Here is a 25011-nt window from a genome sequence, read left to right as displayed (position 1 = left end):
ACTTAATTGATGCCTGACTAGGCTACATAATACAGGTGATCCTCCACACTTAATTGATGCCTGACTTGGCTACATGATACAGGTGATCCTCCACACTTAATTGATGCCTGACTAGGCTACATGATACAGGTGATCCTCCACACTTAATTGATGCCTGACTTGGCTACATGATACAGGTGATCCTCCACACTTAATTGATGCCTGACTAGGCTACATAATACAGGTGATCTTCCACACTTAATTGATATTAAACTGATTTTTGGCAGAAGGCTGAGTATGGCAATAGTCATGTAAACACTTTACTCTGCTGATCTTAATGGGCGTTAAGGTCAACATCGAAGTAAGCATACGCTGATTAAAACACATTGTTTTCTGGGAAATCTTTTGAATGGACATATAAAGAGCTAAGTCATCGTTCCAGCGACGTGTTTGATCTGTGCGTTCGCAGGTTGCGCAGTGAAGTGAGTTTTTTTTTGAAAAACTGAAAGTATTCATTTTAGAAAAAGTTTTAACATGTATAAAGTTGGAATCCAAACGGCGTCTCCAGAATAACATTGTCACTGCGGTAGAACGTCGATTTAAATGTTGTTTATTTATTTTTTGGGTTGGTGATCATCTGTATTTATTTATGTCCCATCAGGTAGCTTGATTTCAGATGTGTCCATGGAAACAGGATTATTAGGGAAATCATTCTTCTTGCACAGCATGTAAACGTTTTAATCAAACTATTATATTAATCTGGCTATCCACAATAATCACATTATTGTGTGCATGTAACCATACTAATTGTCTTTCTCTCCTGAATGGGGAAAAGCTATGTCCTCTGATTAATCTGCAGCAGCCATTCAGCCAGCCAGTCATTCAGCCAGCCAGTCATTCAGCCAGCCAGTCAGTCATTCAGCCAGCCAGTCAGTCATTCAGCCAGCCAGTCATTCAGCCAGCCAGTCATTCAGCCAGCCAGTCATTCAGCCGGTCATTCATTCAGCCAGCCGGTCATTCAGCCAGCCAGCCGGTCATTCAGCCGGTCATTCAGCCGGTCATTCAGCCGGTCATTCAGCCGGCCATTCAGCCGGCCATTCAGCCGGCCATTCAGCCAGCCAGCCAGTCGTTCAGCCAGCCAGGCGTTCAGCCAGCCAGCCAGCCAGCCGTTCAGCCAGCCAGCCAGCCAGGCGTTCAGCCAGCCAGCCAGCCAGGCGTTCAGCCAGCCAGCCAGCCAGGCGTTCAGCCAGCCAGCCAGGCGTTCAGCCAGCCAGCCAGCCAGGCGTTCAGCCAGCCAGCCAGCCAGGCGTTCAGCCAGCCAGCCAGCCAGGCGTTCAGCCAGGCGTTCAGCCAGCCAGCCAGGCGTTCAGCCAGCCAGCCAGGCGTTCAGCCAGCCAGCCAGGCGTTCAGCCAGCCAGCCAGGCGTTCAGCCAGCCAGCCAGGCGTTCAGCCAGGCGTTCAGCCAGCCAGCCAGGCGTTCAGCCAGCCAGCCAGGCGTTCAGCCAGGCGTTCAGCCAGCCAGCCAGGCGTTCAGCCAGCCATTCAGCCAGCCAGCCATTCAGCCAGCCAGCCATTCAGCCAGCCAGCCAGTCGTTCAGCCAGCCAGTCATTCAGCCAGCCAGTCATTCAGCCAGCCAGTCATTCAGCCAGCCGGTCATTCATTCAGCCAGCCGGTCATTCATTCAGCCAGCCGGTCATTCAGCCAGCCAGCCGGTCATTCAGCCAGCCAGCCGGTCATTCAGCCAGCCAGCCGGTCATTCAGCCGGTCATTCAGCCGGTCATTCAGCCAGCCATTCAGCCAGCCAGCCATTCAGCCAGCCAGCCATTCAGCCAGCCAGCCAGCCGTTCAGCCAGCCAGCCAGCCAGCCAGTCGTTCAGCCAGCCAGCCAGCCAGGCGTTCAGCCAGCCAGCCAGCCAGGCGTTCAGCCAGCCAGCCAGCCAGGCGTTCAGCCAGCCAGCCAGCCAGGCGTTCAGCCAGCCAGCCAGCCAGGCGTTCAGCCAGCCAGCCAGCCAGGCGTTCAGCCAGCCAGCCAGCCAGGCGTTCAGCCAGCCAGCCAGGCGTTCAGCCAGCCAGCCAGGCGTTCAGCCAGTCAGCCAGGCGTTCAGCCAGGCGTTCAGCCAGCCATTCAGCCAGCCAGCCGTTCAGCCAGCCAGCCAGCCAGTCGTTCAGCCAGCCAGCCAGTCGTTCAGCCAGCCAGCCAGTCGTTCAGCCAGCCAGCCAGTCGTTCAGCCAGCCAGCCAGTCGTTCAGCCAGCCAGCCAGTCGTTCAGCCAGCCAGCCAGTCGTTCAGCCAGCCAGTCATTCAGCCAGCCAGCCAGTCGTTCAGCCAGTCAGTCAGTCATCTCATTACTCTGCTGTTGTCTGTGTAAGGTCTCTTACAGGGCCTGTTCGACTTCCCTTCCTTAGCAGGCCCTGTGGGGTCAGAGGTAGGGTTGTGTAGTATCCAGAGTTTCATGCCTTCATACCGTTCCTGTACCACACTAGGGTATATGGTATTACTGGCAGTGTACACAAGGGGTGCTATTTCTTTTCAAATGCATTTCTTTTTTCTTTTTTTTATAACTTGTTATGCTCAAAACAAATGTAGGCAGCAGGGATCTAGTTAGAGGAGAGGTTTGATTGTCTCTGCTGTAACCAAGAAGTTTGATCTTGCAAGCCAGCCAAACCAAATCGTAGCTAGCCAGCCAAACCAAATTGTAGCTAGCCAGACAAACCAAATCGTAGCTAGCCAGACAAACCAAATCGTAGCTAAAGCCCTGAGCTGGAAATAACATGATTTGTAGCACCGAGCTTTAGGGCACAACAAACCCCAAAAATGATGAAAATGGTGTTGTTTCTAAGTACCCCGGTATGCGGTAGGGCTGTATGCGGTAGGGCTGTATGCGGTAGGGCTGTATGCGGTAGGCTGCCCAAGCCTAGTCAGAGGTGGCTTTGAAGCATCTCTCTCCTCCAACAGCCAGAGGTTAGAAGTTAAAAGGGCCTGAACTCTGAAATCCCCTCCTGATGTGGGCCTGAACTCTGATATCCCCTCCTGATGTGGGCCTGAACTCTGATACCCCCCCTGACGTGGGCCTGAACTCTGAAATCCCCTCCTGATGTGGGCCTGAACTCTGATACCCCCCTGACGTGAGCCTGAACTCTGAAATCCCCCCTGATGTGGGCCTGAACTCTGATACCCTTCCTGATGTGGGCTTGAACTCTGATACCCCCCCTGATGTGGGCCTGAACTCTGATACCCCCCCTGATGTGGGCCTTGTCTCTGGATCCCTTTGATTCTCGTGGAGCTCCGTGCCACATGCTAAATGTTTCTTGAATAGAGATGATATCATGCTGGAGATGTTCAATCGTCTCCACCTCAGTAGCCGTCTCCACTCACACTCTCTGTTATAGAAGGCAGCCAGGCAGTCATCCCTTTTGAGGCTTCTTATCGACATCAGTTTTTACCTCTTGCGTTTGTGCGCTATCTCTCTTGCTCTCGTTCCCTTTCTCCCTGTCTCTCCCGATCTACTTACCCTCTCTCTTATAATCTTCTCCCCCCGTCCCCCCGTCCCCTGTCCCTGTGTCTGCGGAATACGAATGCAAAGTTACGATATGAGGCTTTTTTTAATAGAATTTAATAAAATGTTTAGACGCTATTAAATCGCTGGTGTGTTGTCCTGCTTTCCCCCCTGTTCATATTTAGGTAGAGAGGGGGGAATAATATGAAAATGCCCAAAATATGAGTGGTTTATTGTTCTGTGTACCGGGCTTAAAGGCAATGGTTCCACGTGATCTTATGTCACCTTGGAATGGATTTAGATTCTGCCAATTAGTTTGCTCAATGAAAATGTAATTTAGAATAGAACTGGCAAATGAGAAATTCCGCAGGAGCCTTTTCTCTGTGTTGAGAGAAACGGATGTATTTTTTTACGTGGAGCAAAGGAAAGGCAAAGCGATTTGCTGCTAGATGGGTGCATCATTTCTCAAATCAGTAATTCTAATGTCTTTTTAGCTAGTCTGGTGGAATGAGGGTTGGGGAGGAGAAGAGCTGCAGGGTGAATACTTCAGCTTGGCAGGCTCCTTTTTACATAGCATTACAGTAAAGTAATGGGGACTGGACCTGCTGCAGTAAGCGGACCGAGGTGTGGCGTCCTGTGTGTGTCGTGTCACTTCCCGTCTCTTGCCGTGTCGACGAGCGCGTACGGAGGTCATCGACGCGCATTAATCACACTAGCTGCTAGCTCCTCTCCCGCTCGTTAGCTGTTCCCTCCCAAGTTAGCAGCGGCCCTAATAGCCGTGTCTTAATGAGCTCTAATTGAGAATGGGCAATTTGCATGGTCAAAGCCATTGTGAATCTATCCAAAGACACTTCATCAAGTCTTCTAGTATTGCTATTGAGCAGATCGGGAGCTACTGCTCTGCTGCCACGTGTCCCTTATCTACGACCCAGATCGGGAGCTACTGCTCTGCTGCCACGTGTCTCTATCTACGACCCAGATCGGGAGCTACTGCCCTGCTGCCACGTGTCCCTTATCTACGACCCAGATCGGGAGCTACTGCTCTGCTGCCACGTGTCTCTATCTACGACCCAGCAGAGACTTTGTCAGGGGGCTTGTAATGTGAGGTTATTGCTATGTCAAGCCTGGGTTTCTCTCTCTCCCTACCTGGTGCTTAGTTCTTATCAAGCCGCCTGGCTCTTCATCTCTGGCTCCCCAGGTGAACATCCTCCCTACCTGCTAACCCAGGTGAACCTGCTAACCCAGGTGAACCTGCTCCCCAGGTGAACCTGCTCCCCAGGTGAACCTGCTCCCCAGGTGAACCTCCTCCCCACGTGAACCTCCTCCCTAACTGCTCACCCAGGTGAACCTCCTCCCTAACTGCTCCCCCACGTGAACCTCCTCCCTAACTGCTCCCCCACGTGAACCTCCTCCCTAACTGCTCCCCCACGTGAACCTCCTCCCTAACTGCTCCCCCAGGTGAACCTCCTCCCTAACTGCTCCCCCAGGTGAACCTCCTCCCTAACTGCTCCCCCAGGTGAACCTCCTCCCTAACTGCTCCCCCAGGTGAACCTCCTCCCTAACTGCTCCCCCAGGTGAACCTCCTCCCTAACTGCTCCCCCAGGTGAACCTCCTCCCTAACTGCTCCCCCAGGTGAACCTCCTCCCTAACTGCTCCCCCAGGTGAACCTCCTCCCTAACTGCTCCCCCAGGTGAACCTCCTCCCTAACTGCTCACCCAGGTGAACCTCCTCCTTAACTGCTCACCCAGGTGAACCTCCTCCCTAACTGCTCACCCAGGTGAACCTCCTCCCTAACTGCTCCCCAGGTGAACCTCCTCCCTAGGTGAACCTCCTCCCTAACTGCTCCCCAGGTGAACCTCCTCCCCAGGTGAACCTCCTCCCTAACTGCTCACCCAGGTGAACCTCCTCCCTAACTGCTCACCCAGGTGAACCTCCTCCCTAACTGCTCACCCAGGTGAACCTCCTCTCTAACTGCTAACCCAGGTGAACCTCCTCTCTAACTGCTAACCCAGGTGAACCTCCTCCCTAACTGCTAACCCAGGTGAACCTCCTCCCTAACTGCTAACCCAGGTGAACCTCCTCCCTAACTGCTCACCCAGGTGAACCTCCTCCCTAACTGCTAACCCAGGTGAACCTCCTCCCTAACTGCTCACCCAGGTGAACCTCCTCCCTAACTGCTCACCCAGGTGAACCTCCTCTCTAACTGCTCACCCAGGTGAACCTCCTCTCTAACTGCTAACCCAGGTGAACCTCCTCCCTAACTGCTAACCCAGGTGAACCTCCTCCCTAACTGCTAACCCAGGTGAACCTCCTCCCTAACTGCTAACCCAGGTGAACCTCCTCCCTAACTGCTCCCCAGGTGAACCTCCTCCCTAACTGCTCAACCAGGTGAACCTCCTCCCTAACTGCTCACCCAGGTGAACCTCCTCCCTAACTGCTCACCCAGGTGAACCTCCTCCCTAACTGCTCCCCAGGTGAACCTCCTCCCTAACTGCTCACCCAGGTGAACCTCCTCCCTAACTGCTCCCCAGGTGAACCTCCTCCCTAACTGCTCACCCAGGTGAACCTCCTCCCTAACTGCTCACCCAGGTGAACCTCCTCCCTAACTGCTCCCCAGGTGAACCTCCTCCCTAACTGCTCACCCAGGTGAACCTCCTCCCTAACTGCTCACCCAGGTGAACCTCCTCCCTAACTGCTCACCCAGGTGAACCTCCTCCCTAACTGCTCACCCAGGTGAACCTCCTCCCTAACTGCTCACCCAGGTGAACCTCCTCCCTAACTGCTCCCCAGGTGAACCTCCTCCCTAACTGCTCCCCAGGTGAACCTCCTCCCTAACTGCTCACCCAGGTGAACCTCCTCCCTAACTGCTCACCCAGGTGAACCTCCTCCCTAACTGCTCACCCAGGTGAACCTCCTCTCTAACTGCTAACCCAGGTGAACCTCCTCCCTAACTGCTCACCCAGGTGAACCTCCTCCCTAACTGCTCCCCAGGTGAACCTCCTCCCTAACTGCTCACCCAGGTGAACCTCCTCCCTAACTGCTCCCCAGGTGAACCTCCTCCCTAACTGCTCACCCAGGTGAACCTCCTCCCTAACTGCTCACCCAGGTGAACCTCCTCCCTAACTGCTCACCCAGGTGAACCTCCTCCCTAACTGCTCCCCAGGTGAACCTCCTCCCTAACTGCTCACCCAGGTGAACCTCCTCCCTAACTGCTCACCCAGGTGAACCTCCTCCCTAACTGCTCACCCAGGTGAACCTCCTCCCTAACTGCTCCCCAGGTGAACCTCCTCCCTAACTGCTCCCCAGGTGAACCTCCTCCCTAACTGCTCACCCAGGTGAACCTCCTCCCTAACTGCTCCCCAGGTGAACCTCCTCCCTAACTGCTCACCCAGGTGAACCTCCTCCCTAACTGCTCACCCAGGTGAACCTCCTCCCTAACTGCTCACCCAGGTGAACCTCCTCCCTAACTGCTCCCCAGGTGAACCTCCTCCCTAACTGCTCACCCAGGTGAACCTCCTCCCTAACTGCTCACCCAGGTGAACCTCCTCCCTAACTGCTCCCCAGGTGATCTCCTCCCTCACTGCTCCCCAGGTGAACCTCCTCCCTAACTGCTCCCCAGGTGAACCTCCTCCCTAACTGCTCACCCAGGTGAACCTCCTCCCTAACTGCTCACCCAGGTGAACCTCCTCCCTAACTGCTCCCCAGGTGAACCTCCTCCCTAACTGCTCCCCAGGTGAACCTCCTCCCTAACTGCTAACCCAGGTGAACCTCCTCCCTAACTGCTCACCCAGGTGAACCTCGTCCCTAACTGCTCACCCAGGTGAACCTCCTCCCTCACTGCTAACCCAGGTGAACCTCCTCCCTAACTGCTAACCCAGGTGAACCTCCTCCCTAACTGCTCCCCAGGTGAACCTGACATATACATCAACATTACCCCTCAGGACCAAACCATCTCTGTTTCTTTCTTTCTGTCTCTCTGTCTCTCTGTCTCTCTGTCTCTCTGTCTCTCTGTCTCTCTGTCTGTCTCTCTCTCTGTCTGTCTCTCTCTCTATCTCTCTCTCTCTGTGTCTGTCTCCCTTCTGCTGTTACTGTTGTGACACCAGGCTCTTTTATACCGTCTACTTCAAAGCTAGATTAAAACCATCCGGGGCAACTCTGCTGATCAAAGGTTAAACTCCTAAGTAAGGTTTTCTTCTGTGATGCACAGAGGGTCCCGTTCCTTTTTAAAGGGAGAACCAATAGATTTTTGTGTGTGAGAGAGAGAGACAGAGAGAGAGAGATCGGTGTTCCTATACCGTTTACTGTTACAGAATGTCACTTTTTTCCCCCCCCGGGATGGATGCTGCCACAGCTGGACTATAGGGACAAGAAATCAACATGGAGATATGCTATATTATCTATAGTCAGGGAGACAGTGAAACTGGAGTCTTCTGAGGATCCATCTGCAGCCTTGTGGTTTTAATGATACAGAGAAAACGGGGACCTGTATACATAGGGCTAGTTAATATGGTCTAAAAACCTTATCTACATTGTCAAACTTTTTGGTCGATTCACAATATATATTTCTCTAAATAAGCTTTGTTGTACAATTTTGTAAAAGTAAAATACACTGTATTTCAAGCAGTCAGCTATGATCTAATGAATTCAGGGCTTGTGAAACTATACCTTGGATAAATATAAACCTTCCACAACCATCAGACCCACTAATCATTTAATTATTCTATCAAAATAGTTTAATCTGCTTCTTTTTTTTTAATAATCACTGATCTGCGTTTCAAGTCTGTGAAAATGCCGTTTGTTCCAAATGTAACCAGAACCACATATCATCATCATCATCATCATCATCATTCACTAATGATGACCAACTTCCTGTAGCTGGCATTATAGAAAATGAACATTGGTCTCATTAACAATATCCCGCGTGCTAGTGATTATAGCCCGCGCGCTAGTGATTATAGCCCGCGCGCTAGTGATTATAGCCCGCGCGCTAGTGATTATGGCCCGCGCGCTAGTGATTATGGCCCGCGCGCTAGTGATTATGGCCCGCGCGCTAGTGATTATGGCCCGCGCGCTAGTGATTATGGCCCGCGCGCTAGTGATTATGGCCCGCGCGCTAGTGATTATGGCCCGCGCGCTAGTGATTATAGCCCGCGCGCTAGTGATTAGCCAGCTAATCTTTTACATTTCAAGTTGAGTCAACGTGGATCTATCTGCTAGCTAACAAGGTTGAACAGTTGAATTGTTATGAACACACCCTTCTGTCCGTCTCCAACGGTTTGAGCAGCAGGCTAGCTAGCCTGTCCACTCTGTTCAGAGGTTTTTCTCAGCATGAGAACGAGTTGCCAATTACTTATATAAATGCTGTTTTGTTCTTATTCCACATTTATAAAACACAGACTAGACAGCAAGTATAACAGTTTTTGGTTAAAATGCTGCTAGCTGTACCGCTCGCGACAAGCTGAGCATTCGCAAATAGCGAGTTGAAACCGCTTGTCAGAGAGGAAGACGTGCTCTCTCATCTTTGTTGGTGTCAGTGGCAGGGGGAGGGGCTTGGCGTGAGGGGGAGGGACTTGGCGTGAGGGGGAGGGGCTTGACGTGAGGGGAGGGGCTTGACGTGGGGGGGAGGGGCTTGGCGTGAGGGGGAGGGGCTTGGCGTGTGTATAAATAGGAAGGTGAACACAGCACAGGAGATGAGACCAAATAGACAAGAGAATAAGCGGACATAAACGCTCGGAAAAACAAACAAAAAAGTAAACTTTACTCTTGCCATATAGGCATTTGGAATATTGTGTGTAAGTGTACATTTTGAAATAAAATAATTTGATTAATAAATAATTATTAATAAAATAATTTGATATATCGCCTAGCCCTAGTGGGACATCGCCTCCACTCTTTAAAAAATAAACAAAACAAACATTTATTGGAGTTTGTAAGAAGGTACAGTATATCCCAGAGACAGAAGGGGCTGTGGTCCATCTCGTTTCTGCGTAGAAGGTAATACTTCTCTCAAATGTCTCGGGCGATTCCCTTTTGTGAAACATTTTCAAATGCCACAAATTCACTCCTTGTTTTTAAGGGAGGTGTAAGTTGGAAGCCCAGACTTGAGGTTATCGTGAACCAATAGAGACATATGGCGCAACTGTTGTGAAATGGATCCTTTTTGTATTTCGCTGGCATCTTGTGTAATGTTCTCCTCTCTCTCTCTCTCTCTCTCTCTCGTCTCTCTCTGCTTGGTTGCAGGCTCACCGGTCGAGGCTCAAGGTTCAACAGACACAGACGGAGAGAACATGACTCACAGGCCCGTGCCAGAGCTTGGCATGGGGCTACTGTGCCAGCCTCTCCCCAACCAGGCCCTCTGATACCCCAGTGAAATATGACAGAGAGGCTGTGAGGCTAGGATAGCGTCCCGTCCCGTCCCCCGTCCCGACAATACTCTCAACAGTTTCCCCCTAAACTCTCCATCCTGCCCCACCATGCTGCGTTTCCTGCCTCTGAAGCTGGGTCGTCTCTACCGTTGCCTGAAGCTTCTATTGGTGGTGGGCCTATTTGTTATCCTCCTGATGAACACCCACAACCTGTTCGCTTCCTTCCAGAAGAACGAGCTGACGGACCGCCGCTTCATCAACCTCAACAAGTGTCCCGCCTGTTTCGGCACCAGCTGGTGCAGGAAGTTCATGAACGGCCAGGTGTCTTTCGAGACCTGGGGACGCTTACGTTTCCTGGATGTCTTCAACGTCAAGAATGTGTATTTCGCCCAGTACGGAGAACCGCGTGAAGGGACGAGGCGCGTGGTGCTCAAACGCCTAGGATCCAATCAAGAGCTGGCGGACATTGACCAGAAGATCTGTAAGAGGGCTACGGGCCGGCCGCGATGCGACCTCATCCAGGCCATATACAAGACGGAGTTCGCCAGGCTGAACGGGGACGTGAGGCTTCTGACCCCTGAGGTGGTTGAGGGCTGGTCTGACCTGGTGCACTGCCCTTCCCAGAGGCTACTGGACAGGGTGGTGAGACGCTACGCTGAGACTAAAGACTCTGGCAGCTTCCTGCTGAAGAACCTAAAGGACACAGAGAGGATGCAGTTACTGATGACCCTGGCCTTCAACCCTGAGCCCCTCGTTCTACAGGTAGGAGGACCTAACTAAAGCCTTTTAATACCCTGCTGTCTTCTAGTGTTTCCACTATGTTACTGTATTTAAAAGGTAAAGGTGTCTTTGTTTCCTATTGGTATTTACCTTCTGAGTGAGATGCAGTGTGAAGGCTGCTGACATGTTTTAGTAAAACCTGTCGAAGACAGGGGCCAATTATACTGTTAGGCCCTTTCTGCCATGAGCTCTACAGTGTGAGAATTTCACCAGAATGTTCAACTTAAAAATATACGAGTATAAACAAGGCTTGAGCGGTATACTGTACATACCGTATACTGGGGTATTATATAAACTAGGCTTGGGCGGTATACTGTACATACCGTATACTGGGGTATTGTATAAACTAGGCTTGGGCGGTATACCCTACATACCGTATACTGGGGTATTGTATAAACTAGGCTTGAGCGGTATACCCTACATACCGTATACTGGGGTATTGTATAAACTAGGCTTGGGTGGTATACCGTATACTGGGGTATTGTATAAACCGTACATACCGTATTCTGGGGTATTTGGAAAAAGCCATGGGAGGGTTTTTCAATTCCGTTGAAACATTTTTATTTAAAAAAAAAAAAAAAGAAATGTATACAGTACCAGTCAAAAGTTTGGACACAGCTCAAGGGTTTTTATTTATTTTTTACTATTTTCTTATTAGTCTCAAATGTTGTGTACAAATTTGTTGCCAGAGAATATAATGTTCATTTATCTACCATAAACCGCTACCAAAGTCGTTTTTAAAGAATTCAGTCAGTATGTCCAACTGGCCTCACAACCTCAGACCATGTTTAACCACTCCAGCCCAGGACCTCCACTTCCTTTTTCTTCACCTCTGGAATCATCTGAAAACTCATTCTGATTGGCTGGGTCTGGCTCCCCAGTAGGTGGGCCTATGCCCTCCCAGGCCCACCCATTTGCTACGCCCCTGCCCAGTCATGTATTTATTCGCCTGTTAGAATGGTGACAACATCATTTAACTGAAGTTGTTAAATTGGCTTTAGGCCTTCATTTTTCACAAGGAATGATACTCTATCTAAACAAATAACTATTGTTTTTATATTTTTTACATGGGATATATGTCCACAAATATTTCTTCATGCAATTTTATGGTTTACAATTTGTTAATGAACTATTTATCAAGCGTTGGTGCTTATGCTTGCGCACCTTGCGTGTTGATATGCATCTGATGAAGAGGACGCTTGTCTAGCGGGTCCTGATAGGCTGAAAGTTCAGGCGGTTCTGGTGTTAAAGGTGCAGGAAACCCTTCCCTTCCTCCGCCCTCGGGGGCTCTGCAGGAAACCCTTCCCTTCCTCTGCCCTCGGGGGGCTCTGCAGGAAACCCTTCCTCTGCCCTTAGGGGCTCTGCAGGAAACCCCTTCCTCTGCCCTCGGGGGGCTCTGCAGGAAATCCTTCCTCTGCCCTCGGGGGGCTCTGCAGGAAATCCTTCCTCTGCCCTCGGGGGGCTCTGCAGGAAACCCTTCCCTTCCTCCACCCTCGGGGGCTCTGCAGGAAACCCTTCCTCTACCCTCGGGGGCTCTGCAGGAAACCCTTCCTCTGCCCTCGGGGGGCTCTGCAGGAAACCCTTCCTCTGCCCTCGGGGGGCTCTGCAGGAAATCCTTCCCTTCCTCTACCCTCGGGGGCTCTGCAGGAAACCCTTCCTCTACCCTCGGGGGCTCTGCAGGAAACCCTTCCTCTGCCCTCGGGGGGCTCTGCAGGAAATCCTTCCCTTCCTCTACCCTCGGGGGCTCTGCAGGAAACCCTTCCTCTACCCTCGGGGACTCTGCAGGAAACGTAAGGGACAGGGCTGTCAGTCAGGAGAGGAACACAGCAGGGCCGGGTGTAAAACCAACCAAACCCTCCGTTAGGAGCTTATCCAGACGGTCACTACCAGATGGTATGATGGATAACTTAATGGCAACTACCTACCTGCCTCCCGTTTCACACGCGCGGCCCTTCCCCCACCACACACACACACACACACACGCACGGTCCTTCCCCCACCACACACACACACACACACACACGCACGGTCCTTCCCCCACCACACACACACACACACACACACACACACACACACACACACACACACACACACACACACGCGCGGCCCTTCCCCCACCACACACACACACACACACACACACACACACGCACGGTCCTTCCCCCACCACACACACACACACACACACACACACACACACACACACACACACACACACACACACACACACACGGCCCTTCCCCCACCCTGTTGCTGCTGCAGCAGCCCACAGAGCAGCATTTTCAGTCGGACAGCAAACAAGTTCCCCACATTTACTTTATTTTATTTTTTATTTTTTAAGTTTCTCAAAAAACATGTATTTTCAACAATCTGGAAAAAAATATCATGATATTATTTGGAGTAAACAGGGACATATCAAGAGTGTAAGGTGCCAAACCCTCTGTAAATTACAGGGGAGGAATCTTCCTTCCTCTGCCGTAGATCTTTAGCCTAGCCACTTAGCATCAATCAGACCCACCATAAAACCAACCTGCAGCTTGTTCATCTAAATACGTCCTCCTTAACCAGTATGGAGAAGTGTTATGGAGTGCTGTGGTGGAAACTTCCTCTGAAGGTCAGGGATTTGCTTAGAGTTAGACCTACTGAGTTACTACATATTTACAGTAAATGGGGGGGCAGGTTGGAATTATTCAAAGTGTGTGTGTGTGTGTTAAACTAGTTTTGAAACCATAGACTATTTCTGTCTCTTCCCTTTCAACAGTATGCAGTAGCACAGTGTGGTTTTGAAACACTGGTCCTGGGGGTGTGGTTTTGAAACACTGGTCCTGGGGGTGTGGTTTTGAAACACTGGTCCTGGGGGTGTGGTTTTGAAACACTGGTCCTGGGGGTGTGGTTTTGAAACACTGGTCCTGGGGGTGTGGTTTTGAAACACTGGTCCTGGGGGTGTGGTTTTGAAACACTGGTCCTGGGGGTGTGGTTTTGAAACACTGGTCCTGGGGGTGTGGTTTTGAACACTGGTCCTGGTTACCCAAAAGGAGTCACATTCATTTAGTTTCTGCCTGAACACTACACCTAATTCCATCCATCAACTCATCAAACCTTTTGATTTGTGGGAGAAAAACAAAAATAAAATCTGCCCCTATTTGGGTCCCCAGGACCTGGATTGAGAAACATTGCAGGATCACATCTGTAATATCTCTGAACTGACCAAGAGTTAGTTACAGGCAGAGTTAGAGGACTCCTTCTTTTTGTATCTATGCCATTATGGAAGCTGTGGCAGAATTGGTAGCACCATTGAGACCATCTCTGTGTTTAAAGTAGCACATTTTCATTTTGTGTTTTGAAAAAAAAAGCGTCATGCTAATATTGATAATTTACTGCCGCTAGCAGGGCTGGAGTCCTGAATCAAACCTGGTGTATCATTCATTTATGGTGGCCACTAGATGAAGGTCGTATGGCTGATTTACATATTTAGAAACCATAGGCAACTCGAATTTAAACAAAACAATGGTCTGATCATTGGCTGATAGCGCCCAACCAAGAGAAATCTCCACCCACTTGAATACTTTAAAGTGGTGGAAGCCGTTATTGGCAATGTCCATGTTTAAATGGGTTCTGTGAATCTAGAGTCCTCTATCTAACTCTGACCTGGGTTCTGTGAATCTAGAATCCTCTAACTAACTCTGAGCTGGGTTCTATGAATCTAGAATCCTCTAACTCTGACCTGAGTTCTATGAATCTAGAATCCTCTATTTAATTCTGACCAGGGTTCTGTGAATCTAGAGTCCTCTAACTCTGACCTGGGTTCTATGAATCTAGAGTCCTCTATTTAATTCTGACCAGGGTTCTGTGAATCTAGAGTCCTCTAACTCTGACCTGGGTTCTATGAATCTAGAGTCCTCTATCTAACTCTGACCTGGGTTCTGTGAATCTAGAGTCCTCTATCTGACCCAAAGTCAATACCAGTGTGTTATGGGCTGTCATCCCTGTACTGTATGATGTTTTCCCCTGTCATCCCTGTACCATCCTGTATGTCCAGATGACGTAATATATATGGTACCGCTCTCCACATTAATTTCCCCTCCCCCCCCCGGTGATTTACAATCAACTAATCAATTGCAATTTCATTTGGCATTGACCGTATCTCGTGAAGGGTTGGGACAATAGTGGGCCAGACCTGTGGTAGATGTTCAATATTGTGATGTGACCTCCAATCCCTCACTCAGCCCCCTACACCTCCAGACATCTGGAAGGACAAAGACCAGATCAGGCATTTTAGTTAAGCCAATCTGTCAAATCTGATTAGCCTTGTGTGGTCCGTCTCTCTCGCTCTATCCCTCTTCCTCTATCCGTCTGTCTCTTTCTCTCTCCCTCCTCTTGTGTCCGCTCTAAAAAACCTTTGCATTGTGGATAATTCCATCAGTGTTTTAATGCCATTTATACCTCAGCTCCAAGGTTTGGTGAATCGTCTCCTGTCCTCATCTTACAGACACATCTTACCATCTTGTGCTTACTGGCGGTCATGAGTAATGGATCAGGGTGGAACTGTGGGCAGGAGAGGAACCCTGGGGGTCCCTGGGACGGAGACGAGATAAGTGGCTTGTGGGTAGACAGAGCCCAGTATATGTTGGGGGAGAGGCACCTCGGGGCTGTTTTTTATGACCTTTGACTGTTCAGAGTCCCTGCACTGCTCGGAATCATTGAGTCAAAAAGGAGAACATTTTCTGAGAGACTGTGTGGAGGAGGGAGGCGAACAGTTAGCAGCACTAAAACATCAATATTTAAGTGCTGTAATGGGCCTGTTCTGTTTCCAGCTCTTTGAAGCTACAGGCTGTAATGGGCCTGTTCTGTTTCCAGCTACAGGCTGTAATGGACCTGTTCTGTTTCCAGCTACAGGCTGTAATGGACCTGTTCTGTTTCCAGCTACAGGCTGTAATGGACCTGTTCTGTTTCCAGATACAGGCTGTAATGGACCTGTTCTGTTTCCAGCTACAGGCTGTAATGGACCTGTTCTGTTTCCAGCTACAGGCTGTAATGGACCTGTTCTGTTTCCAGCTACAGGCTGTAATGGACCTGTTCTGTTTCCAGCTACAGGCTGTAATGGACCTGTTCTGTTTCCAGATACAGGCTGTAATGGGCCTGTTCTGTTTCCAGCTCTTTGAAGATACAGGCTGTAATGGGCCTGTTCTGTTTCCAGCTACAGGCTGTAATGGACCTGTTCTGTTTCCAGCTACAGGCTGTAATGGGCCTGTTCTGTTTCCAGCTACAGGCTGTAATGGGCCTGTTCTGTTTCCAGCTACAGGCTGTAATGGGCCTGTTCTGTTTCCAGCTACAGGCTGTAATGGGCCTGTTCTGTTTCCAGCTACAGGCTGTAATGGGCCTGTTCTGTTTCCAGCTACAGGCTGTAATGGGCCTGTTCTGTTTCCAGCTACAGGCTGTAATGGGCCTGTTCTGTTTCCAGCTCTTTGAAGATACAGGCTGTAATGGGCCTGTTCTGTTTCCAGCTACAGGCTGTAATGGGCCTGTTCTGTTTCCAGCTCTTTGAAGATACAGGCTGTAATGGGCCTGTTCTGTTTCCAGCTACAGGCTGTAATGGGCCTGTTCTGTTTCCAGCTACAGGCTGTAATGGGCCTGTTCTTTTCCCAGCTCTTTGAAGATACAGGCTGTAATGGGCCTGTTCTGTTTCCAGCTACCGGCTGTAATGGGCCTGTTCTGTTTCCAGCTACAGGCTGTAATGGACCTGTTCTGTTTCCAGCTACAGGCTGTAATGGGCCTGTTCTGTTTCCAGCTCTTTGAAGATACAGGCTGTAATGGGCCTGTTCTGTTTCCAGCTACAGGCTGTAATGGACCTGTTCTGTTTCCAGCTACAGGCTGTAATGGGCCTGTTCTGTTTCCAGCTACAGGCTGTAATGGGCCTGTTCTGTTTCCAGCTATGTGGCTTTGGTGACAAAGGACTAAAGGACACCAATAATAAGAAGACGCTTGCTTGCGTCAAGAAACACAAACGATGGACATTTAGACCAGATATGCGATTTTTGGTTCCAACCGCCTTGTCTTTGTGAAATGCAGAGTAGGTGAACAGATGATCTCCGCATGTGTGGTTCCCACCGTGAAGCATGGAGGAGGAGGAGATGTGATGGTGACACTGTCTGTGATTTATTTGGAATTCAAGGCACACTTAACCAACATGGCTACCACAGCATGCTGCAGCGATACGCCATCCCATCTGGTTTGCGCTTAGTGGCACTATCATTTGTTTTCAACAGGACAATGACCCAACACACCTCCAGGCTGTGTAAGGGCTATTTGACCAAGAAGGAGAGTGATAGAGTGCTGCATCAGATGACCTGGCCTCCACAATCACCCGACCTCAACCCAATTGAGATGGTTTGGGATGAGTTGAACCACAGAGTAAAGGAAAAGCAATCAACAAGTGCTCAGCGTATGTGGGAACTCCTTCAAGACTGTTGGAAAACCATTCCAGGTGAAGCTGGTTGAGATAATGCCAAGAGTGTGCAAAGCTGTCATCAAGGCAAAGGGTGGCTACTTTGAAGAATCTCAATTATGAAATATATTTTGATTTAACACTTTGGTTACTACATGATTGCATATGTGTTATTTCATAGTTTTGATGTCTACACTATTATTCTACAATGTAGAAAAATAGTAAAAAAAAGAAACTATTGAATGAGTAGGTGTGTCCAAACCTTTTTGACTGGTATCGTACATGTCGGTTGTTTTGCTCTAGGACACTGACAGTCCTCACAAGACTCATCTGAAGGTACCAGTTAAACATGTTTTATGGACGTATACACTGAGTGTACATAACATTAGGAACACCTGCTCTTTCCATGACCTAGACTGACCAGGTGAATCCAGGTGAAAGCTATGTTCCAGGTTATGGTAGGTGGTGCCAGGCGCACCTGTTTGAATGTGTCAAGAACTGCAACGCTGCTGGGTTTTTCACGGTCAACAGTTTTCTGTTGGTATCAAGAATTGTCTACCACCCAAAGGACATCCGGGCCAACGTGACAGAACTGGTGAGGCATTGGAGTCAACATGGGCCAGCCTCCCTGTGGAAACGCTTTACACACCTTGTAGATAAACTTGGGTGTTATCCAGATTTTCATACTGACCTTGTGCCATATCGGGATATTCGGTAATACCGGTACTGAACATAGGGGGTTTTCAAACCCCACTGATACCTCTGTAGTCCGAAGGTTGGCAATGCCAGCAGCATATCATCCTGCATCCCACTGCCCGCTTGCCTCTGAAGTTAAGCAGGGTTGGTCCCTGGATGGGGGACCAGATGCTGCTGGATGTGGTGTTGGAGGGCCAGTAGGAGGCATTGTTTTCTTCTAGGTCTACATTATTTTTTTTTATATCCCAATGCCCCAGGGCAATGATTGGGGACATTGCCCTGTGTAGGGTTCAGTCTTTCGGATGGGACGTTAAATGGGTGTCCTGACTCTCTGTGGTCACTAAAGATCCCAAGGCATTTATTATAAGAGTAAGGGTGTTTAACCCGGTGTCCTAGCAAAATTCCCAATCTGACTCTCATACCAACATGGCCACCAAACCATCCCCAGCATTCAATTGGCTCATTCATCCCCTGTATTTTCCCTTGTAACTATTCCTAAGGCAGTTGCTGTAAATAAGAATGCGTTCTCAGTTGACTTACCTGGTAAACTATATATTTTTTTAATAAATGCTAACAAGTACATGTCATAGAAAATGCTATATGCTAAATAGCACATTGCCAACATTTTTGTACGTTTCTGAAATAAACTATACACGTATACAAGTAACAGAAACATGCTACTCACAGTTTGTAGCACGCAGAAAATAAATATTACCCAGCAAGGCCCTTGATCCAGGAGGGGATTCTCGGCTGTTACCAAGAGAATACTTGTTTTTGGAAGAAGCTAACCACTTAGCTAGATGGCTAACTAGCTGCTAAATTAACAAACCAAATCCACAACTGCAGTGAATTTAGCTAATTTTAGACAGTTAATTTAATAGCCATTAAAATATCTTGCCGGGAAACATTTTAGTTGTGAATTCCATACCCGTAGTTAGATCAACTGGTACGTGCTGCACAACAGTGAGTGACTCACAAGGCTCCGGTCTCTCGTCGTTGTGTGCTGGTAAACAAACACCGCCTGAGACGTGACTCAGGTCTACCGTAAACTTCATAATAATTTGACAGATTAAGAAAGAATGCAATATTCTTTATCTCCAAGCATATCGCACAAGTTGACTGCAGGTTATTACTTACAGCTTCAAATATGCACTTTAAAAATTTTTTTTTGACTTCAAATAAATCATTTTGATGGTATTGAAAAACCATCCCGTGGCCTTTTCCAAATAACCCTGTACATGGTATACCTACGTGTACCAACGAATTCAGTCTGTTCTGACGGTAAAAGGGAGTGCAGCTCAATAAGAGTAAGGTGCTCCTAATGTTTTCTACATTCAGTGTATATGGAAGTACTGTATATGGATGTACTGTATATGGAAGTACTTTATATGGAAGTACTTTATATGGAAGTACTTTATATGGAAGTACTGTATATGGATGTACTTTATATGGAAGTACTGTATATGGAAGTACTTTATATGGAAGTACTGTATATGGATGTACTGTATATGGAAGTACTTTATAGTTAAATATGGGTAAAAAAATGATCTATTTCCTGAGCTTTCTTATTTCTCTGATTTTATAGGGCAGACACTTCAAAACATACTTCCTTTTGATTTATATATTGACTATCTGTTATTCAATGTGTTTCTATGGGCTAATAGCAGTAATCTGTTATTCAATGTGTTTCTATGGGCTAATAGCAGTAAGGACAAATTCAACATTTCATCAAATATATATATATATATATATATATATATACTAACTAAAAAAAAAAATATATATATATATATATATATGTGTATGTGTGTGTGTATATTTTTATTTTTTTGTTAGTGGTCCTAAAATTCAAAATCAAATTGCTAAATGATCCTTGGTATGACCATCTCAAAACCATTCCATATGTTAGCTTAGTAGAAACCCAGGGCCTTAGACCCTAGACCAGGGCTCTCTAACCTTAATCCTGGAGAGCTACCGTCCTGTAGGTTTTTGTTCCAACACTAATCTAGCAAACCTGATTCCAGTAATTACCTGTTGGATAGCCCTGTCCTGTCCTGTTGGATAGCCCTGTCCTGTCCTGTTGGATAGCCCTGTCCTGTCCTGTTGGAGAGCCCTGTCCTGTCCTGTTGGAGAGCCCTGTCCTGCCCTGTTGGAGAGCCCTGTCCTGCCCTGTTGGAGAGCCCTGTCCTGCCCTGTTGGAGAGCCCTGTCCTGCCCTGTTGGAGAGCCCTGTCCTGCCCTGTTGGAGAGCCCTGTCCTGCCCTGTTGGAGAGCCCTGTCCTGTCCTGTTGGAGAGCCCTGTCCTGTCCTGTTGGAGAGCCCTGTCCTGTCCTGTTGGAGAGCCCTGTCCTGTCCTGTTGGAGAGCCCTGTCCTGTCCTGTTGGAGAGCCCTGTCCTGTCCTGTTGGAGAGCCCTGTCCTGTCCTGTTGGAGAGCCCTGTCCTGTCCTGTTGGAGAGCCCTGTCCTGTCCTGTTGGAGAGCCCTGTCCTGTCCTGTTGGAGAGCCCTGTCCTGCCCTGTTGGAGAGCCCTGTCCTGCCCTGTTGGAGAGCCCTGTCCTGTCCTGTTGGAGAGACCTGTCATGTTGGATAGCCCTGTCCTAGACTTTTCCAGCCTCTGGTTAGCTTAGCGCCTAGCCAGCCTTACATTTAAGAACAATTTACCCCTCGTTTCCAAGCATGTGACTGTGGTAGCTCTTCGAACCGAAGCCTTGTCTGCTCAGTCAAGCCCATCAAACCGAAGCCTTGTCTGCTCAGTCAAGCCCACAATAGGACATGACAGGGCCCAGGGCAGAGTTTCCCAAACTCGGTCCTGGGGACCCCAAGGGGGGGAGCATGTTTTTGCACTAGCACTACACAGCTGATTTAAATAACTAATCCTCAAGGTTTGATCATTTGATTCAGCTGTGTACTGTTAAGGCTAAAAACAAAAGGTTTGGACCCTTTGGGTCCAAAGGACTGAGTTTGGGAAACATTGCACTAGGGGTTAAGTCGGTAACCGAGGGTACAGAACATTTTTGTAATATTGAGTTGCAACTCCTTTTGCCCTCCAGAACAGCCTCAATTCGTCAGGACATGGACTCTACAATGTGTCGAAAGCACAGAGATGCTGGTCCACGTCGGCTCCAATGCTTCCCACTGTTGTCAAGTTGACTGGATGTCTTTTTCGTGTGGTGGATCATTCTTGGGGTTAACATGGTCACTATAGGACATGACAGGCCCTAGGGGTTAACATGGTCACTATAGGACATGACAGGCCCTAGGGGTTAACATGGTCACTATAGGACATGACAGGCCCTTGGGGTTAACATGGTCACTGTAGGACATGACAGGCCCTTGGGGTTAACTTGGTCACTGTAGGACATGACAGGCCCTAGGGGTTAACATGGTCACTATAGGACATGACAGGCCCTTGGGGTTAACATGGTCACATGACAGGCCCTAGGGGTTAACATGGTCACTATAGGACATGACAGGCCCTAGGGGTTAACATGGTCACATGACAGGCCCTAGGGGTTAACATGGTCACTATAGGACATGACAGGCCCTAGGGGTTAACATGGTCACATGACAGGCCCTAGGGGTTAACATGGTCACTATAGGACATGACAGGCCCTTGGGGTTAACATGGTCACTGTAGGACATGACAGGCCCTAGGGGTTAACATGGTCACTGTAGGACCTGACAGGTCCTTGGGGTTAACATGGTCACATGACAGGCCCTTGGGGTTAACATGGTCACTATAGGACATTACAGGTCCTTGGGGTTAACATGGTCACTATAGGACATCACAGGCCCTATGGGTTAACATGGTCACTATAGGACATGACAGGCCCTTGGGGTTAACATGGTCACTGTAGGACATGACAGGCCCTACGGGTTAACATGGTCACTGTAGGACCTGACAGGCCCTTGGGGTTAACATGGTCACATGACAGGCCCTTGGGGTTAACATGGTCACTATAGGACATTACAGGCCCTTGGGGTTAACATGGTCACTATAGGACATGACAGGCCCTTGGGGTTAACATGGTCACTATAGGACATGACAGGCCCTTGGGGTTAACATGGTCACTATAGGACATGACAGGCCCTCTGGGGTTAACATGGTCACATGACAGGCCCTAGGGGTTAACATGGTCACTGTAGGACATGACAGGCCCTTGGGGTTAACATGGTCACTGTAGGACATGACAGGCCCTAGGGGTTAACATGGTCACTATAGGACATGACAGGCCCTTGGGGTTAACATGGTCACTGTAGGACATGACAGGCCCTAGGGGTTAACATGGTCACTGTAGGACCTGACAGGCCCTAGGGGTTAACATGGTCACTGTAGGACATGACAGGCCCTTGGGGTTAACATGGTCACTGTAGGACAACACAGGCCCTTGGGGTTAACATGGTCACTGTAGGACATGACCGGCCCTTGGGGTTAACATGGTCACTGTAGGACATGACAGGCCCTAGGGGTTAACATGGTCACTGTAGGACCTGTATGGTTACCTCATCTCCTCCAGACAACCTGCTCTTCAGACGCCAGCCCCATCCTCTCCCTCACCGAACCTGACATGGAGATGCACTACATGCCCCAATGCATAGTGCCAACTGTAAAGTTTGGTGGAGGAGGGACAATAGTCTTTGGCTGTTTTTAAATAATGGCTGTTTTTCATGATTTGGGCTCGGTCCTTTAGTTCCAGTGAAGGGAAACTTTAAAGCTACAGCATACAATGACATTCTAGACGATTCTGTGCTTCCAACTTTGTGGGAATAGTTTGGGGAAGGCCCTTTCCTGTTACAGAATGACAATACCCCCGTGCACAAAGAGAGGTCCATACAGAAATGGTTTGTTGAGATCGGTGTGGTAGAACTTGACTGGCCAGGATTGAGCACTGACCTCAACCTCATTAGAAACCTTTGGGATGAACTGGAACGCCGACTGCCAGCAAAGCCTTATCGCCCAACATCAGTGCCCAACCTCACTAATGCTCTTGTGACTGAATAGAAGTCCCCTCAGCAATGTTCCAACATCTAGTGGAAAGCCTTCCCAGAAGAGTGGAGGCTGTTATAGCAGCAAAAGTGGGGACCAACTCCATATTAATGCCAATGATTTGGAATGGGATGTTGGACAAGCAGGTGTCCACATACTTTTGTAGTGTAGCACTTACACTTTCTTTCAATGTCCTCTCTTCTCTCCAAGAAGGAATACATTGGCGTCTAACACTGGAACCGAAACGAAGGAGAGAGCCTGGGAGAGAGCTGAAAAGATAGGGGGGGGGTAAAGATGTAGGAAAGAAAGGGAGAAAACTGAAGTAGGCAGTCTGTCTCAACACGGCCCCAGCTCAGATTATCCTCCCGATTATTCTTTCGACAGAGGCAATGTTCCCAGAGCTCTGAACAAACACACCGCCGCTTGTTTGCATTTCTAAAAGGACGTCTCGTGCTCGCGCTGTTTGATTTTAATGAGCGTTGGTGTAATCTAATATACATGCTCGTCTTTTATTCATGTAACAGGACCAAAGTAAGCCCCATTAAACCTCAATGCCCAAGGATGCTAGGTCAGGTTCTGTTTATGGGAGAGCAAAGCCCTTGTTTTATTTGGAATCGTGACAACGACCATTCGTCCTTCTCGCTTGTTGTCGAAGTCTCTGGCCTCTTTTGTCCCTCAGTGGTTGAGGTCCACGGTCTGTCTGCTGAATAGTATTCACGTTGTTACTAGTGTGCAATTTTAGCGTCTTTTTTTTGGGGGGGGGGGATACAAACGCTGTGAATTACACGAGGGGCTTGTGTACGGTGCTTAACCCAGGATCGAGTGCTCCCAAAGCCCCTTTCATTATTCTGTAGGGTTTTTGTGTACTGACGGAATCATGTTAGAGGGGTTTCAAGCCTAGATAACTCCTAAGGCTCGGCAATATATCAAATTCATTCGGATTTTAATGTTTTAGCTCGATATTCCAAATGCCTGTATACCAAGAATTGCTGGTTTTTCTTGTGTGTTTTTCTGAGCGTTTATGTCCGCTTGTTGTCTTTTTGGTCTCATCTCCTTCGCTCCTTCTGTGCTGTGTTCACCTTCCCATTTTTATGTCTTTGACTCTTCAAAATGCCCATGGAGAAGACACTACTAAAACAGGAGTATAATCACTAGCGCGCGGGCTATAATCACTAGCGCGCGGGCTGTAATCACTAGCGCGCGGGCCGTAATCACTAGCGCGCGGGCCGTAATCACTAGCGCGCGGGCCGTAATCACTAGCGCGCGGGCCGTAATCACTAGCGCGCGGGCCGTAATCACTAGCGCGCGGGCTAATAACTAGCACGCGGGCTAATTGCCAGCGCGCGGGCTGTAATCACTAGCGCGCGGGCCGTAATCACCAGCGCGCGGGCCGTAATCACCAGCGCGCGGGCCGTAATCACCAGCGCGCGGGATATTGTTAATGAGACCAGTGTTCATTTTCTATAATGCCAGCTACAGGAAGTTGGTCATCATTAGTGAATGATGATGATGATTCGTGGTTCTGGTTACATTTGGAACAAACGGCATTTTCACAGACTTGAAACGCAGATCAGTGATTATAAAAAAAAAAAAGCAGATTAAACTATTTTGATATCATTTAATTATTCTTAGTGGGTCTGATGGTTGTGGAAGGTTTATATTTATCCAAGTTATAGTTTCACAAGCCCTGAATTCATTAGATTATAGCTGACTGTTTGAAATGCAGTGTATTTTACTTTTAATTGCACAACAAATCTTACTTGGTGAAAGTGTAAAAAAAACGTTATCCACATTCGGAAAGTATTTCGACCCCTTGACTTTTTCCACATTTTGTTACGTTACAGCATTATTCTAAAATGATGAGGGGAAAATCTACACACACTACCCCATAATAACAAAAGCAAAAACAGGTTTTTAGAAATGTTTGCAAATGTATTAAAAATTAACTGAAGTATCACAATTAGAATAAGTATTCAGACCCTTTATTCAGTATTTTGTTGAAGAAACTTTGGCCGTGAATACATTTACATTTTAGTCATTTAGCAGACGCTCTTATCCAGAGCAACTTACAGTAGTGAATGCATACATTTCATAATTTTTTTTCCCCCCGTACTGGTCCCCCGTGGGAATCGAACCCACAACCCTGGCGTTGCAAACACCATGCTCTACCAACTGAGCCACAGGGGAATACAGCCTCGAGGCTTCTTTGGGTGATGACGGTACAAGTTTGGCACACCTGTATTTGGGGAGTTTCTCCCATTCT

The 25011-nt window shown here is 48.6% G+C and overlaps 1 protein-coding gene across 2 annotated transcripts in view; it reads left to right on the top strand.

The window, feature by feature from the left end:
* The window catches only part of dipk2ab (divergent protein kinase domain 2Ab), a 78423-nt gene that overhangs the window by 8014 nt on the left and 45398 nt on the right, over positions 1 to 25011 (top strand). For both annotated transcript variants that reach the window (XM_029691407.1, XM_029691417.1), the window contains one exon: positions 9717 to 10603. In XM_029691407.1, the coding sequence (XP_029547267.1) occupies positions 9950 to 10603 (654 nt within the window). In that variant the 5' untranslated portion in view covers positions 9717 to 9949. The remainder of the gene's footprint in view (positions 1 to 9716; positions 10604 to 25011) is intronic.

Source organism: Salmo trutta, chromosome 2 (assembly GCF_901001165.1).
Source record: "Salmo trutta chromosome 2, fSalTru1.1, whole genome shotgun sequence".
NCBI classification, from domain to species: Eukaryota; Metazoa; Chordata; class Actinopteri; order Salmoniformes; family Salmonidae; genus Salmo; species Salmo trutta.
This window is presented reverse-complemented; position numbering and strand designations above follow the sequence as displayed.